This window comes from Podarcis bocagei (genome assembly GCF_964188305.1).
Source record: "Podarcis bocagei genome assembly, chromosome: 16".
NCBI lineage: Eukaryota > Metazoa > Chordata > Lepidosauria > Squamata > Lacertidae > Podarcis > Podarcis bocagei.
The window spans coordinates 25,348,453-25,363,879 of record NC_138142.1 but is presented as its reverse complement, the minus strand read 5'-3'; the positions used below and the strand labels follow the sequence as shown (position 1 = coordinate 25,363,879).

The 15,427-nt window shown below is 44.0% G+C and overlaps 2 protein-coding genes across 5 annotated transcripts in view; both read left to right on the top strand.

The window, feature by feature from the left end:
• The first annotated feature begins 387 nt into the window (after positions 1–387).
• On the top strand, positions 388–8,922 carry LOC308575729 (SLAM family member 5-like). 3 transcript variants are annotated; one of them, XM_081174583.1, is made up of 6 exons: positions 388–481; positions 4,085–4,435; positions 5,360–5,647; positions 6,616–6,678; positions 7,156–7,272; positions 7,862–8,922. In XM_081174583.1, the coding sequence occupies exons 1-6, from the start codon at positions 403–405 to the stop codon at positions 7,888–7,890; spliced, it is 927 nt and encodes a 308-aa protein (XP_081030709.1). In that variant the 5' UTR covers positions 388–402; the 3' UTR covers positions 7,891–8,922. The 3 variants fall into 3 exon arrangements, with proteins under 3 accessions (XP_081030709.1, XP_081030708.1, XP_081030710.1); XM_081174582.1 differs by lacking the exon at positions 388–481 and adding an exon at positions 2,152–2,402; XM_081174584.1 differs by lacking the exons at positions 388–481; positions 6,616–6,678 and adding an exon at positions 2,167–2,402.
• LOC308575726 (SLAM family member 5-like) overlaps positions 903–15,427 on the top strand; it is a 44,002-nt gene continuing 29,477 nt past the window's right edge. Inside the window, exon 1 of one of the 2 annotated variants that reach the window (XM_081174576.1) lies at positions 903–1,033. In XM_081174576.1, coding sequence (XP_081030702.1) covers positions 982–1,033 — 52 coding nt within the window. In that variant the 5' untranslated portion in view covers positions 903–981. Of the gene's footprint in view, positions 1,034–15,211; positions 15,335–15,427 lie in introns of those variants that run through there. The other variant, XM_081174577.1, reaches the window with a different exon arrangement.

The following is a 15,427-nucleotide window of genomic DNA, read 5'->3' as shown; positions in this document are numbered from 1 at the left end:
GTAGTGGTTAAGAGCGGTAGACTCGTAGTCTGGGGAACTGGGTTCGCGTCTCCACTCCTCCACATGCAGCTGCTGGGTGACCTTGGGCTAGTCACACTTCTCTGAAGTCTCTCAGCCCCACTCACCTCACAGAGTGTTTGTTGTGGGGGAGGAAGGGAAAGGAGAATGTTAGCCGCTTTGAGACTCCTTAGGGTAGTGATAAAGCGGGATATCAAATCCAAACCCTTCTTCTGCGGAGTCCAGTTTGGCAACTGCTGCTCTAATATAATGATCCTGCCATCTCCAACATGACCTTTTGACCCACAGATAAAACATCAGAAGGTCCCTGGTTCAATCCCCAGCATCTCCAGATGGGGCTGTGAGAGTCCTTTGTCTGAAACCCTGGAGAGCCCTCGCCAGCCCATGTCGTTTCAGAGGTCGGGAACTAAAGGCCATTTTGATAGGTGGGTTGGCCACCTACCTGTCAATCATCTGACATCAGGTGATTTAAAGCCCTGCTGCTGCTGCAAAGGAAGAGAAAGGAGGGCCCTCAAAGTGTGCTCCTAATTTTGCCTTTGCAACCTTGGCTTGAATTCAGCATTTTTTGAATTTGGTGTCTTCTTCTGTTGCCGCCCAGGCTGCCAATTTCAAAAGGTGCCCAATTCATGCCAAAGGTCCTAATTCTTTCTTCCTATTGTATTTGATGCCATGGCTTTTACCTGCCTTACACCTGACCTCACCGGACATCAGGAGATAGGCAAGCCTCATGGGCCAAAAGGGGACATTGGGGTGGGGCCTAGCCTGGGCCCATAGTCCAGAGTTTTGTTTCCCCTGGTGAAGACTATCAGAGCGATGTTCTGGTTCCATATAAGGCAGCTTATTTTTGTCTCTGATCAAGGTGGTGATTTTTAGAGAACACGCACACACTTTCGGTTTCATATGACTTACACGGAGCCTTGATGCAGGAAGCAGGCAGTAAAGAAACAGCAGAGCTAAGCCGAAATGATACTATGCAAGGCATTTTTCATTCTGGGGCTACCTGCACTACCAGCTGGTAAGTTCTGGATGCAAACTCCCCCCTCCCCCATCTGAAAAGGAAGAACATGCTCGATAGATAGGGTCTTGGTTACTTGAAGGTCCTTCCTCAACTCCTTTAAAACATTTCCTCTATCACAAATCCTGGCTCCAAAATTACAAAGTGTTTGGTGGTGGCACCTTAAAGACCCCACCCCTAGTTTATTGTGGCAGGTTTCTGGGGTACAGCCCCCTTCGCTCCACGCATGAAGAGTGAGCCTCCACTGTTTGGTGATGGCCCCAAAGGTGGGTAGGTGGGGTGTCAGCTGTGAGACCATGAAGGAGGCATTCCTGGTATGCAAATAAGTTTAAGGTGATTCCCAACAGCAAAAATGTTTTCAGGCTATCCTCATTTGTCACCTATCATGTGGAAGACGTGGTCCTCATTAGTTGGCAGCATTAAGATAAATTCAACTGTGTAAAAAGAGGGCCTTCTCGGTAGTGGTGCCCGCCCTGTGAAACGCCCTCCCTTCAGATGTCAAGGAAATAAACAACTATCTGCCTTTTAGAAGACATCTGAAGTCAGCACTGTATGGAGAAGTTTTTAATGTTTGATGTTCTACTGTGCTTTTAATTCTGTTGGGAGCCACCCAGAGTGGCTGGGGAAACCCAGCCTGATGGGCGAGGTATAAATAAAATAATAATAATAATAATAATAATAATAATAATAATAATAATAATAATAATAATAATAATAATGTTTTGATGGGTGTATTAATGGAATAGTGAATGGTTTAGTTTATGTAAAATATGCAAGGATTTACGATATGCGAATTGAGCCATGGAAAGAGAAGAAGGGAAGTCACTGACATTTTAAGGTTGTTTAATGAATATTTTAAATTTTAAAATAGAAAACTTAATAAAAATTATACTAAAAAGAGAGAGACATGGTCCTCATTTAAACCAGAATTATCCAAAACCCCGGGCTTTCTCCATTAAAAGTCTGAAGGACTTAAGATTAATGAATATGTGCAGGAGGTTGGAGTAGACGACTCTTGGGATCCCTTCCTACTTTACAATTTTGGGAAGGAAGTTGCAGATCTTGCCACACACACATTCCACCCTCACAGGGCCATATGTAACTATGGTTATATTGGGTTGTGCAATTGGCAGGGGGAGGCCCTGTTGTTGTTGGTGGTGGTGCTACTGAGTGCTGCCTGTTCGGTGCTTTCCAGTGAACAGGGTCTTCTTGGTAGCAGCTGCCCTTTGATGCCATGCCCTCCTTGCTGAAATGTGCCAGTCCTTCACTATTATGGACTATCCAGGCAGAACCAGAAAACCTTCCTGTTCCTCTAGGCACTCATCACCGAGACACACTGTTCCTGGCAACCTTGAAATGATTCCGCTGTGTAAAGAGATTTGATTGCTTTTAAATGTTTTTCAGCCCTGTGTATTGTTGTGCCAGCCTCACCTCCTCGGGGAGGAAGCGGGGTGATTAATTAATTGATTTGTGTGTGTATAGAGCAATCATTAATTAATTGTGTGTGCATCTGATAAAAACAAGCAGGGAGGAGGCAGCTGGCTGGGCTAAGGAAGTGGTTAATGCCTTTTTGCAAGAGGGGTTAGTCACTGCCTGCGAGAATGTTTTCCAGGGACATCCCTGATTTAGAGCGATCTCGGTTTCTGATTTGACCCCAAAATGCTCCGCTTTTCCTTGGGATATCCCTATTTTCATTCGATAAATGTTGGAGGTTATGAAGTTATCCAACCCCAGAGCCGTCTGAAGGCAATCCTGAATAGGGAAGGTGTCTTTTTTTAATATTTAATGTTTTATTGTGTTTTTATATATATTGGAAACTGCCCAGAGTGCCAATAAGATGTGTAGGGTATAAATAGTAAAATTATCATTATGGAATGGGACGTCTCTATTTTCATCAGAGAAATGTTGGAGGGTATGGAAGGAGGGTATGGAAACACTCCTCAAGAAACCATTTCTGGCTTCAAAAAATCTTAAGTACAGTGGTACCTCGCAAGACGAATGCCTGGCAAAACGAAAAATGCGCAAGACGAAAGAGTTTTCCGTTTTTTGAGTCGTTCTGCAAGACAAATTTCCCTATGGGCTTGCTTTGCAAGATGAAACGTCTTGCGAGTTCTTGCGAGTTTGTTTCCTTTTTCTTAAAGCCGCTAAGCCGTTAATAGCCGCTAAGCCGCTAATAGCCGCTAAGCCGCTAATAGCCGTGCTTCGCAAGACGAAAAAAACCACAAGACGAAGAGACTCGCGGAATGGATTAATTTTGTCTTGCGAGGCACCACTGTAATTACCGGCCTGTCAACAATCTCCCTTCTTGGCCAAGGTTCTTGAGCAGGTGGTTGTGGACCAGATCCAGGCACTCTTGGAGGAAACTTATTTTTGAGATCCATTTCAGTTGGGGTTTAGCCCCAGTTTTGGCGCAGAAACTGCTTTGGCCGACCTGTATGATTGGCTTTTTTGGGAGAGAGAGAGAGGAAATGTGTCCTTGTTAATTCTTCTTTGTGCCGTGAATAGTGGAGAAGAGCAAGACTTCCTTCATAAAGGGTCTGGCTTGGTTATAGGCTTAACTGCCCTCCTAGCACAGGCCCCCAAATGCTCTGGCTGCATTGCTGTGAACGGCCATCTTTTGCTTCAAGTAGGGCCAGGAATTTTAGGCTGGCCCAAGTCCAGCTTCAGAAAGGTCACATACTGGAGGGGGCACTTGAGGGAACTGTAGTTTCCTCTCACAGAACTATAACTCCCAGCACCTTTAACATTCTACAGCCTCAAGAATTCTTTGGGGAGAAGCCATGTGCTTTAGAGGTGTGTTGGATGTGCTTTAAATGGATGGTGTGCACCTGCCCTTAGAGGATAGGTGACACTGCAACATCTTCACGGTTTGACCCCTGGTTGAATGTGAACAAAAAATAAAGGCTCCCACCCTTCCTAGCTGAAAGCCCAGAGAGCCGCTGCCTGTCAGTGTGGACAAAATTAAGCTAGATGGACCAATGCTCTGTATTGACATAAGGCAGCTTTCAATGTTTCTTGACAGTTTCTTCCTTCATTTTCTTGACCATACAGGTTCCTCTGGTGAAGAAAATGCTGTGAATATGAAAGGAATTCTGGGACAATCTGCAACTTTCCTGCTGAACACTTCAAAACAATTCAAAGAGATTTGGTGGCTTAGAACAATAAAAGGAAAGCAGGTTTTTGAACTTTTTGTGGCAGCGATTCCACGAAAGGAGCCAGAAGAGAGATGTGAACTCAGTGTGCATATTTCAGCATATAGAGGGCGGCTGAGTGTCTCTAAGGACTGCAAGAGGTTACAAATCAATAATCTAAATCAAGAGGATTCTGGCACATACAGAGCACTGATCTGGATAGCTGAAGACAAAAATCCAATAAGTGAAACCTTTCCCCTGAGGGTGTATAGTAAGTATTCTAAACATTTCAGGCACCCAGGATGGGGCTCTGATTGAAGCATCTTATGCCTTGAACTGGCTTTCATGTAGAGTCACAAATGATAATAGAGCATCTCTCCTTCAGTCTCTGACCCTGTGAAAATAATTCTGGGCCCTTCTGCACTGATGAGGCCTGCAAGGAGGATTAAAATGGTACTTCATACAACACACTATGGAACTCTATCCAGACCCTCCACAAAAAACCCCACCAGGGCCCATCCCCATTAGTAAGGTCTCATATTAACTCATGATTATGTCTCATTATCAGCTGTAGCCTAACAGGTTTTTGAGGTGATGGTGCACCCCACAAGAGCTAGAATGGCTCCATCACACCACTTTCACCTCTTCCCACAACAAGGGATGAAAACCACTGTGTGGGGTATTTTGGCATAGAATTCCCACTCTGCCAGGCATATTATATTGTATTTATTTCCTGCCATTTACCATAAGGCCCCAGGACAGATTACAAGGTTTTAAAATCAAGTAAAACAATTTAAATGTAGCAGATTAGGACGGACTGAAATATATATGAGGTGTCAGAGGCCAAGGTAAAGAGGGGTGTGTTGAGCATTTGATAGAAAAACTATATCCAGACAGGGAGGGAATTCCATAGCTCGAGGTCCAGCGCAAAGAACACCCCATCCTGGGCCACACATACCCAATGTTTGAAATCAATGGAAGTACATATAGATTCTCTACTGATCTTCAAGGGAGTCTGTAGGGAATGAAATAATCTCTCAAGTTTTGTTGTTTATTTCTGTTTTAAATAAAAACTTTTCTTATGCTTTTGCTGCTGTTTTTTCTTCCCTTTCCATTTATTTGCAGCTGCCTCATTTGCCTTTCTGCTAATTATTGCTGTTTTGTATACCATGTCTCTCTCTCCCTTCCTGTTCAGAGCGTTTATTGGAGGCTGACCTGGAGATTGTCTGTGACCCAAAAGATTATCGTGGTGGGAATGAAACTCTGCAGCTGAACTGCTCTGCAGGCAGCTGGGAAGATGATGCCACGTTCAGCTGGGCCCCAGCCAGCATGAGTGAATCCACCGGCAGATCTCTTGTCACCAGGCACAATTTAGAAGGCAATGATTTGAACTTCACTTGCAAAGTAGAGAACCCTGTTAGCACAGCATCCAAGACAGTGTCTGTCCGGAAAAATTGCAGCACTGGTGTTGCAAACAACACTGGTAAGGTTTGCTCTTCATTTTTCTTTTGGCAGAGTAATGCCTGCATCTAAGCTTGGGCTTATTCATACTTCCACTTGTCCCCTACTTTTGAGAAACAGGTCTGAGTGATCTTCCACTTGTCTTGCCGCTCTCCCAAGAAAAGACCACTCTTTACTCCTGAATTAGAGCAAATGTCAATCTGCAGAAAACCTGATTGACGTTTGCTCCAATTCAGCTGTAAAGAGTGGGTTTTCTTGGAGGAAAGCAGGAGAAGCAAAAGTGTGGATGAGCCTCTAATTTTGCAGTCCTGTTTGTGGATGAGGTTAAGTGGCTGTGCGGAGAACAGAAGACCTGGGAAAAGGTAGAAAAGCACCCCTTGTGGTTTTGTGGAATTAGAACATTTGTAATATCCTTACAGGGACGTAGGTGGCACTGTGGGTTAAACCACAGAGCCTAGGGCTTGCCGATCGGAAGGTTGGTGGTTCGAATCCCTGTGACTGGGTGAGCTCCCATTGTTCGGTCCCTGCTCCTGCCAACCTAGCAGTTCGAAAGCACGTCAAAGTGCAAGTAGATAAATAGGTACCGCTCCGGCGGGAAGGTAAACAGTGTTTCCGTGTGCTGCTCTGGTTCACCAGAAGTGGCTTAGTCATGCTGGCCACATGACCCGGAAGCTGCACGCGGGCTTCCTCGGCCAATAAAGCGAGATGAGCGCCACAACCCCAGGAAACTGGCAGTGGTAAGACTTTTCTCTCATTAAAAGCTACTTAGGAAGACAGTGCTCCGCCACTCATTTCTAGGCAGAGTCATGGGTCCAAGCTAGTCTTACAATCCTGTTTGAAGGTGGCCTGACTAGGACTGAGGACCTGGAAAATGTCTTTGCATAATTTGTTTCTTCTTAATCAGGATAGGACAAAGGATAGCCCACTGACCCAAACAATCTTGATATTTTCCCCATGTGTGACTCTTTATATTTCACTGGGTGTTTGCAGCACAAGATGATGGAGAACTGGACCAAAACAAACAGAATGTACTTCAACAGGGACAAAAGCAAGGTATTAATAATCAGATGCACAAACGTAGGATGGAAGACACTTGGCTTGACAGCAGCACATGTGAACAGGATCTAGGGGTCTTGCAGAGTACAAACGTAACATGAGACAACTGTGTGATACAGTAGGAAACAACAACCACAACAGCAATAATTCAATTCTAGGTTGCATCAACAGAAATATAATGTTCAGATCAAGGGAAGTAATAATACCATTGTATTCTGCCTTGGTGGCTCATCTACACTTTGCTTGTCCTGCGTCTAGAAAGCACAGGTCTGAGCAGTTTCCCCCTTGTCCCATGCTTTCTAGGTAGGAGGCTGAGTGGTTTTCCATTTGCCCTACCACTTTCCCTGGGAAAACCCAGGGGGTTGGACTCGATGACCCTTGGGATCCCTTCCAAGTCTACATTTCTATGGTTCTATGTGGCATTAGGGCCTGGAAACTAACGTATGTTATTGTTTTGTATGTGCATCTTTTAAGGAAACGAGGCTTTCTACGAAAATATGTCTTTAACCCTGCTGGCTGCCATTCTCGCAGTGGAAAAAGTTGCCATCAGCGTCTGTGCTGGCGTTCTCATGTGGTGGAAGAAGCAAAGAGGTAGGAGATTTCACTGAACTGCATAAACCACTTCAAAAATACCCCTTGAAACAGGCAAGGATTAGATAAGGAAAGAACAAAACGTCTCCTCCCATCCATAATCTGTAAGGCTGCAGGTTCCCCAGAACCAAGACTGGGTTCATTCTCCAGTCTGGACCAAGCAGAGTCTGGCCCCTGCACTACATGGCCGCATGGCAAGCTCCTTCTTTGGCATGCTGCACTCCCTGTATGGCGGCAGCAGCAGCCCAGGCCCAAGGTGAGCAGGAACGGATGGAGGGAGGTATGCAAAGGGGGACCCCAGCTCTGCCCAGTCCACATTGACTCCTCTCCACAGGTGTCAGGGAGATTCCCCCGCCAAGGTTTGCATCGGCAGGCAGGGTTCTCCCCTACCCAGGTGGGCAGACCCTGCAGGCCAGTGCCACTTGGCTCCCAAGGGGGGATTACTGCGGCCCCCCAGGCGCCGACAACGCATGCTGTGCTGCTGGCCACCAGGCATTTTTCATCTTCAAGCATTGAACAACTAAGAGAGGTGATTAATCGAGTGGACCTTGAATCCCAGATTGAAATGTGCCTCTTAATTTCTCGCCAGGTGATGCTACAGATCCCAAGGCGAAATGAAAAGGTTTCTGCTTGTGCCAAAGGATGTACACAAAGGATGGCCAAAGGATGTACACGCACCCCAAATTTATAACTCAGTCACGGCTTTCCTGGGGCGACCAGAATTCAATTTGCTTGGGCTCCTTTTAACTTTGTCAGCCATGGGTGGAATCTACACACATATGAAAAACGTTCTGAAAATGCTTTTAACCCCCCCCCCCAAACATTAAATTTTCCATAAGGCTCACCATCACCATCTAGTGTCACGTTGTATATTGCACTTAAACACACACGTTTATTTGCAGCTGTGTAGCTTGAGTCCATGGTTTTGCGTGGGAGGACTGGATCTGAAATATGGCTCAGTACACCAGGTGACACTGGATCAGTCATGATCTCTCAGCTAACCTACCTAACAGGGTTCTTGTGAGGAGAAAATAAAATGCAAGAGTTGGTTCTCTGCTCACTCCATTGCTCCCCCCACCCTCTCGCAAGGAACACATGTTCTCATTGGGCCTCTGAGGGGGATACTGAAGGCTACAGATTTGGGGCACCTTTTTTTCTAGAAGAAAAGCAATGGCCTCTGAGGGAATCTCTCCTCCTGACAGCTAAGCGTGACTCTCTCGTGCCTTGTTTCTTTCCAGACTACAACATTTAGCCAAGTAATCAATTTGATCAATCAATTAAAAAGCCCGTGGGCCAACTTCAAAAGCGTTCCAAATTAATTGGATGTAATGATGCGTACTAATCTCAGTTGTTTTTGATGGGTTATAGCTGTGGATCATGGCATCAGTGAAGTTGCCATAACTTGATATAAAATGTACCCCTCGATGAACTATACTGATGCTGGTACAAGTCTTTATCTTAAATGTGTCCAAGGAGGCATTGATAACACTTCCTGACCTCTTAATACTTAATGTAAGGATGAACACCTTAATCCTGTGTTATTAGCAAAGATAAATTATCTCCTATTGTAGGAAAGAATGAAGTTCTGCACAGAAAATAAAATCTTGCTCGAAAGGTAAACTCACGATTCAGGAAACATACAGACAACCAGTTAGTCATTTCTCAGTATGGCCGTGCCCTTTCAACTTCAAACTCAGGGAAGTAAGCAGAATAGCAAATGGCCAGGAACTTGTAGGAAATAAACAATAATACAAAGGAATGAAGGTGTTATGACATTCACTCATCCAGAAAGACCCTTCCCTTCTCCATAAAGTAGCACTGGCTCAAAATAATACTTAAGCCACCGGTTTTTAATACTGGGTGGCTCACAAGCTCCAACGGGACCCCCTTTTCACTCTACGCTCTCAAGGATCAACCCCATACTTTACTGGACACAGACCAAAGGCTGAGAGATTTCTGATGGTTTAGGGTCTTAAAAGAAGAGGAGGCAAAGATTTCTGATGCTTGGCTTTGGTTCCATTAGCCTTCAAGATCACCCCTTTCTTTGCTTTATTTTAGTGTGGGTCTGTGGCACATCGCTGCACTCACTCTCTAGGCTTTGGGGATAGTTATGGATCCTTTTTACTCTCAAGATCATTGTTTATTGTTGTAAACAATAAAAATATGCCCTTTTCCCCTTATGGGGTATCCAAGAGCCCATATAGAGTCCTTACGTGGGTTCCCTATTGCAGTGTTTCCCAACCACTGTTCCGCGGCACACTAGTGTGCCGCGAGATGTTGCCTGGTGTGCCGCGAGATGTTGCCTGGAGGGAGGCGGGCGAGTCGGGCGGCGAGAGGCGGGGCGGCGGCGGCGAGGAGAGGCCGCCCAGCGCGAGGCTCTCGCCGTCTGCCTGCCTGGCTGCCTGCGAGCTCGGCGGGCAGCGCCTCCGTCCGCAGCGCCCGCCTCGCGGCTCTCATTCCCTGCCAAAGCTCACCCAGCCAAGCAGCGCTCTCCTTCCTGCCTTGCTTTGCTGCCTCCTCCCCCCCCCACCCCCAAAGCTTGGAGGTTCCCCGGCAAGGGGGAGGGGAAAAAATTGAAACTTACACTTTCGTGCGTCCCTCCCGGCGTGACGCTGCGCGCTGACGTCACGGGGCTGTAATGGTGGTGTGCCTCGAGATTTTTTTCATCAAACAAGTGTGCCTTTGCCCAAAAAAGGTTGGGAAACACTGCCCTATTGGTAGGAGAAAATAACAGAGGCCAACTGGAGCATATTGAGAAGCAAATTGATCTGTTGCAACAGGGTGCTCCCCTCACACGCAGGAAAGGAAGAGGACCTCGAACAATGGAGTGCAAGGCCTTATATAGACATTTTAAATTCCCTGCCCTGGAGCTCAAGACCACCATACATCATACATACATCACAAAAAAGGTGTTGTTGTTTTTCCTGTCTGCCAGGTTATCTGATAATGCCTTATCTGATTGCCTTTCCTGGTAGTCTGTCACCCTTTGAGATGGTGAGTTCCCAATTCCTGAGACAATGGGAAGGTTCCCTGACCGCCTCCCTCCTTGCAGAGAAAACATTTGGTCAGTTTGGGAGTCAAAATGTTTTCAGGTTGGTCTTCCTGTGCTGATCTATGTATGTGTTTGGTTGGTACATTTATGAACATTTTTTTTATATATAAGACCTTAAATTTTATTATTACAGTATGATTTTCTACCTGCTGATGTTGCAACTGTGCTGTCTGGAAACAGCATGGCTATACTTTTGTCCCTTTCATTTCAAGTAATAAATCAGCCTTTCTTTATTCCTCTGGTGTGTGGACTTCTTGGGGCATAAGGTTACGGCTAAACAGGTGTTCATAATGGACACATGGAGGGACTTCAGCAAAAGATTCTAGTCCTCTTGGAGTTATGCATCAAATACATTTGAGTGCTGGACACGCATGTGGGTTTAGACACACACTTTGTAACAGCAGGTGCTCTCCGCCAAGCTTCAACCCTTCCTCATCTATGGCAGATATCACAGAACATCAATCACAGTCTCTCAGACCTGAACACAGCCCCTTAATGGTCCCTCAGGTGCAGTTTCCCATTTCTGCTTTCTTCCCTAACGTTGCTCAGGGTGCACAGCCTCCAACATGGAAACAGGGACATTCTTTTAAGGCTTGTGACATGCACCCACACCCATTTCCACCCTGTTGATCACTGATGAATAAACTTGCTCGCCACATGCTAAATTTCTTTCGCCACTTCCAAGTGGTCAGCATTTGGCAGACGGGATTCATACAGTTAAAATGATTGTTTGCACAACGAACGCAGTTTGCTCCCCCCCTCCAAAACAAAAACAACCTCAGCCTTCTTGCATTGTGGAAATGGAAGCAGGCTTTCTTGTTGATTTTACAACAGCTAGTCCTTCACTTGGACTTCTGCAGCAGAGAATATATCCATGGGATATATTCTAGGCTCTTGCTAAAGATCTCGTTGCCCTTATGAAATAAGATGCAGTTTAGACCAAGTAGGCTTTCTCCCAGGAAGACATTTGTCAGACAATGTGAGGAACATAATAGATATTTTGGAAAAACTAGAAGTGTATATAAACACTAAAGCAGTATTGATATTTGTGGATGCGGAGAAAGCCTTCGACAATATTTCCTGGAGTTTTATGAAGAAGAATCTACATGGGATGGGGGTAGGCCAAGGATTTGAGAATGGTATGGGTGCAATATATTCTGAACATAAGGCTAAGCTAATTGTAAATAATGTGGTTACGGAAGAATTTAAAATAGAAAAAGGGACACGACAGGGGTGCCCAATTTCCCCATTGCTTTTTATATCGGTCCTAGAGGTTTTGCTGAACATGATTAGAAGGGACCAGCTGGTTAGAGGGGTACAGGTCGGAGTCAAACAGTACAAATTGAGAGCATTTGCAGATGACTTGGTACTTACATTACAAGAGCCAGACACTGGTACCAAAAGAGTTTTAGAATTAATTCAAGAGTTTGGTCAAGTTGCAGGATTCAAACTGAATAAATCAAAAACTAAGGTATTAGAGAAAAATTTAACAGCTACTGAAAGGGAGAGGTTCCAGAATGAAATAGGTTTAACTGTGGTTAAGAAAGTGAAATACTTGGGGATTAACATGACAGCTAAAAATGTGAACTTATTTAAAGATAATTATGAGAAATGCTGGACAGAAGTAAAAAAGGATTTAGAAATATGGTCAAATTTGAAGCTTTCACTGTTAGGCCGTATTGCTGTGATCAAAATGAATGTACTGCCTAGAATGTTGTTTTTGTTTCAAACATTGCAAATTGTGGACAAGATGGATTGTTTCAAGAAGTGGCAGAAAGATATTTCGAAATTTGTCTGGCAGCACAAGAAACCCAGAATAAAATTTAAGATTTTAACTGATGCAAAGGAAAGAGGGGGATTTGCCCTGCCGGACTTAAAACTGTACTATGAATCAGCAGTTTTTTGCTGGATGAAAGAGTGGCTGCTCCTCGAGAATACAGATATGTTGGACTTGGAAGGTTTCAATAATGTATTTGGATGGCATGCATATCTATGATATGACAAGGTTAAAGTGCATAAAGCTTTTAAAAATCATATTGTTAGGAAAGCATTATATAATGTTTGGATTAGATATAATGATTTGTTGGAAAATAAAACCCCAAGGTGGCTGTCGCCAATGGAGGCTAAAGCCGTGAAAAAACTTAACATGGAGGCCAAATGGCCAAAATATTGGGAAATTTTGGAACAAGAAGGGGATAAACTGAAATTGCAGAGTTTTGAGAAATTAAAAGACAAAGTGCGAGATTGGCTCCATTATTATCAAATAATGGAGGTGTATAAGTTGGACAGGAAAATTGGCTTCCAGGTGGAAAAATCAAAATTAGAAACAGAACTGTTAGAACCTAATACTAAGAACTTGTCAAGAATGTATAACTTGCTGTTGAAATGGAATACACACGATGAAACAGTGAAATCAGCTATGATAAAGTGGGCACAAGATATTGGTCATAACATTATGTTTGCTGACTGGGAACAGTTGTGGACCACCGGTATGAAATTTACGGCATGTAATGCCTTAAAGGAAAATATTATGAAAATGATTTTTATAGGTGGTACATGACCCCAGTCAAGCTTGCAAAAATTTACCACTTGCCTGAAAATAAATGTTGGAAATGTAAAGAAACTGAAGGTACTTTTTTTCACCTTTGGTGGACATGCCCAAAGATCAAGGCTTTCTGGGAAATGATATATAATGAAATGAAAAAGGTATTTAAATATACCTTCCTTAAGAAACCAGAGGCCTTCCTCCTGGGCATTGTCGGCCAATTGGTGCCAAAGAAAGACAGAACATTCTTTATGTATGCCACAACAGCAGCAAGAATACTCATCGCAAAGTATTGGAAGACACAAGATCTACCCACCCTGGAAGAATGGCAGATGAAGGTGATAGACTATATGGGATTGGCAGAAATGACTGGCAGAATCCGAGACCAGGGAAAAGAGAGGGCGGAAGAAGACTGGAATAAATTTAAGAACTATCTTAAGAAACATTGTAAAATTAATGAGTGCTAGAATGATGTGGGTTTTGAAATTAAGTGGATTACAGCTGTAAAGATTAAGTTAAAAGAAAAGAAAGGTTAACAATTAGATAAAATTAAGGGTGAGGATTTGCTGAACTAAATATTTGAAATTGGAATGCAGAAAGGGGAGGTATGAGGAGGTTGGTGAAGTAAGTTTTAAGAAAATAAGGGCTGAAATTATACTTGTTCTTTTTGTGTGTGTTTGTTTGTATTGTTTTGTTTGATATAATTTGTGAAAATCTAATAAATATTTTATATATAAAAAAATGAAATAAGATGCAGTTTAAACTCCATTTACCGATTCCTCCATAATACCCCCGGAATGAGAGGGCAGCAGAGCCCTTGGTACCCTGCTGCCTCCATTTATGTAGCGAATTCATGTAACTTTCAGCAGAATTCTCTGGGCTTTAAGGACCCAAAATTAGTGCAATGGGGGGGGGGAGTGTGTGATGTTCCTATGCTTATGTAGATGTTATCATGTAAATATTAGAGTAATTGCAGTCAACTAGTATGGGATTAAGGGACGCGGGTGGCGCTGTGGGTTAAACCACAGAGCCTAGGACTTGCCGATCAGAAGGTCGGCGGTTCGAATCCCCGTGACGGGGTGAGCTCCCATTGTTCGGTCCCTGCTCCTGCCAACCTAGCAGTTCTAAAGCACGTCAAAGTGCAAGTAGATAAATATGTACCGCTCCAGAGGGAAAGTAAACGGCGTTTCCGTGTGCTGCTCTGGTTCGCCAGAAGCGGCTTAGTCATGCTGGCCACATGACCCAGAAGCTGTCTGCGGACAACTGCCGGCTCCCTTGGCCAATAAAGCGAGAAGAGCGCCAGAACCCCAGAGTCAGTCACGACTGGACCTAATGGTCAGGGTCCCTTTACCTTTAGTATGTACCTTTAGTATGGGATTGTGTTAAATGTGGTAGGTAAGCACATTAGTTGAATCTGGGTGAAAGTTAGGTTGGGAGGGGGAGGGAGTGTGCTTGGGGTGTAGGAAGCGAATGATGATTGGGTAGGAGTTTTGAAAGGGAGTTTGAATATTGGTGAGTGATAGTTGTTGGGCTTTAGAGGGGGGATTGTTGAGCTTTTGGGGGGAAATCGCTCAAAGAAGGTTGCTGAGCTTCTTTGGGGAAATTTTCAAAAACCCAGACATTTTGCCAATTTTCTTAAATCCCCCCCCCCCCGGCCGCCAATTCGGTCATTGGAATCCTGGGGAAATCCAGACAAACGGCAACCCCTCTCAGGAGATTTAAAATTCACAGCATGTTACACGTTGAAAGAAACTTATATGAAAATAAGTATCTGAAGAAGTGTGCATGCACACGAAAGCTCATACCAAGAACTAACTCAGTTGGTCTTTAAGGTGCTACTGGAAGGAATTTTTTTATTTTGACTATGGCAGACCAACACGGCTACCTATCTGTATATGAAAATGATGTACCCTTGGTATTTAGCTCCCAGTAAATTAGCAAAACTGTATGAAACAAAGTCAAATGTATGTTGGAAATGTAAGGAAAAGAAGGCACCTTCTATCATATGTGGTGGAAATGGTAGTAAAAGAATTTTGGGAAATGATATATAATGAGTTTAAAAAAATGTTTAAAATAACCTTTTCTATAAAACCCCCCCGAAGCCTTTCTTTATGGAATTCTAGGTGCTGAAATTCCAAGGGAGCAGAAAATGCTATTTATGTATGTGACCACAGCTGCGCGGCAGATTAAGTTGATGGATTATGCTGAAATGGCTAAAATAACCGGAAGAATTAGAAATCAGGAAGACCAAAATTTTAATAAGGAATGGGGGGGGGAGAGAATTACAATTTATCTTAAAAACATTTGTAAAAAGCTAAAATTGTTGAGAGGCTGACGTCCTCAGCCACGCCTTCTTCCTCATGTAGGCAACTAAGTTGCGAAGCAGGAAACCAACACGAGAGCTAACGGCGAAAAGATGATAAGCAAGACATTTTTGCATCTGTGGTTCCTTTCCGTATTCGTGGGTAAGTCCTGTATTTTTCTTTTTTTACCGTACAGATTCAAAAGAAGACCATGCTTGATGGATGGGGCTTGGGTGTGTAAATGTCAGGGCTAGG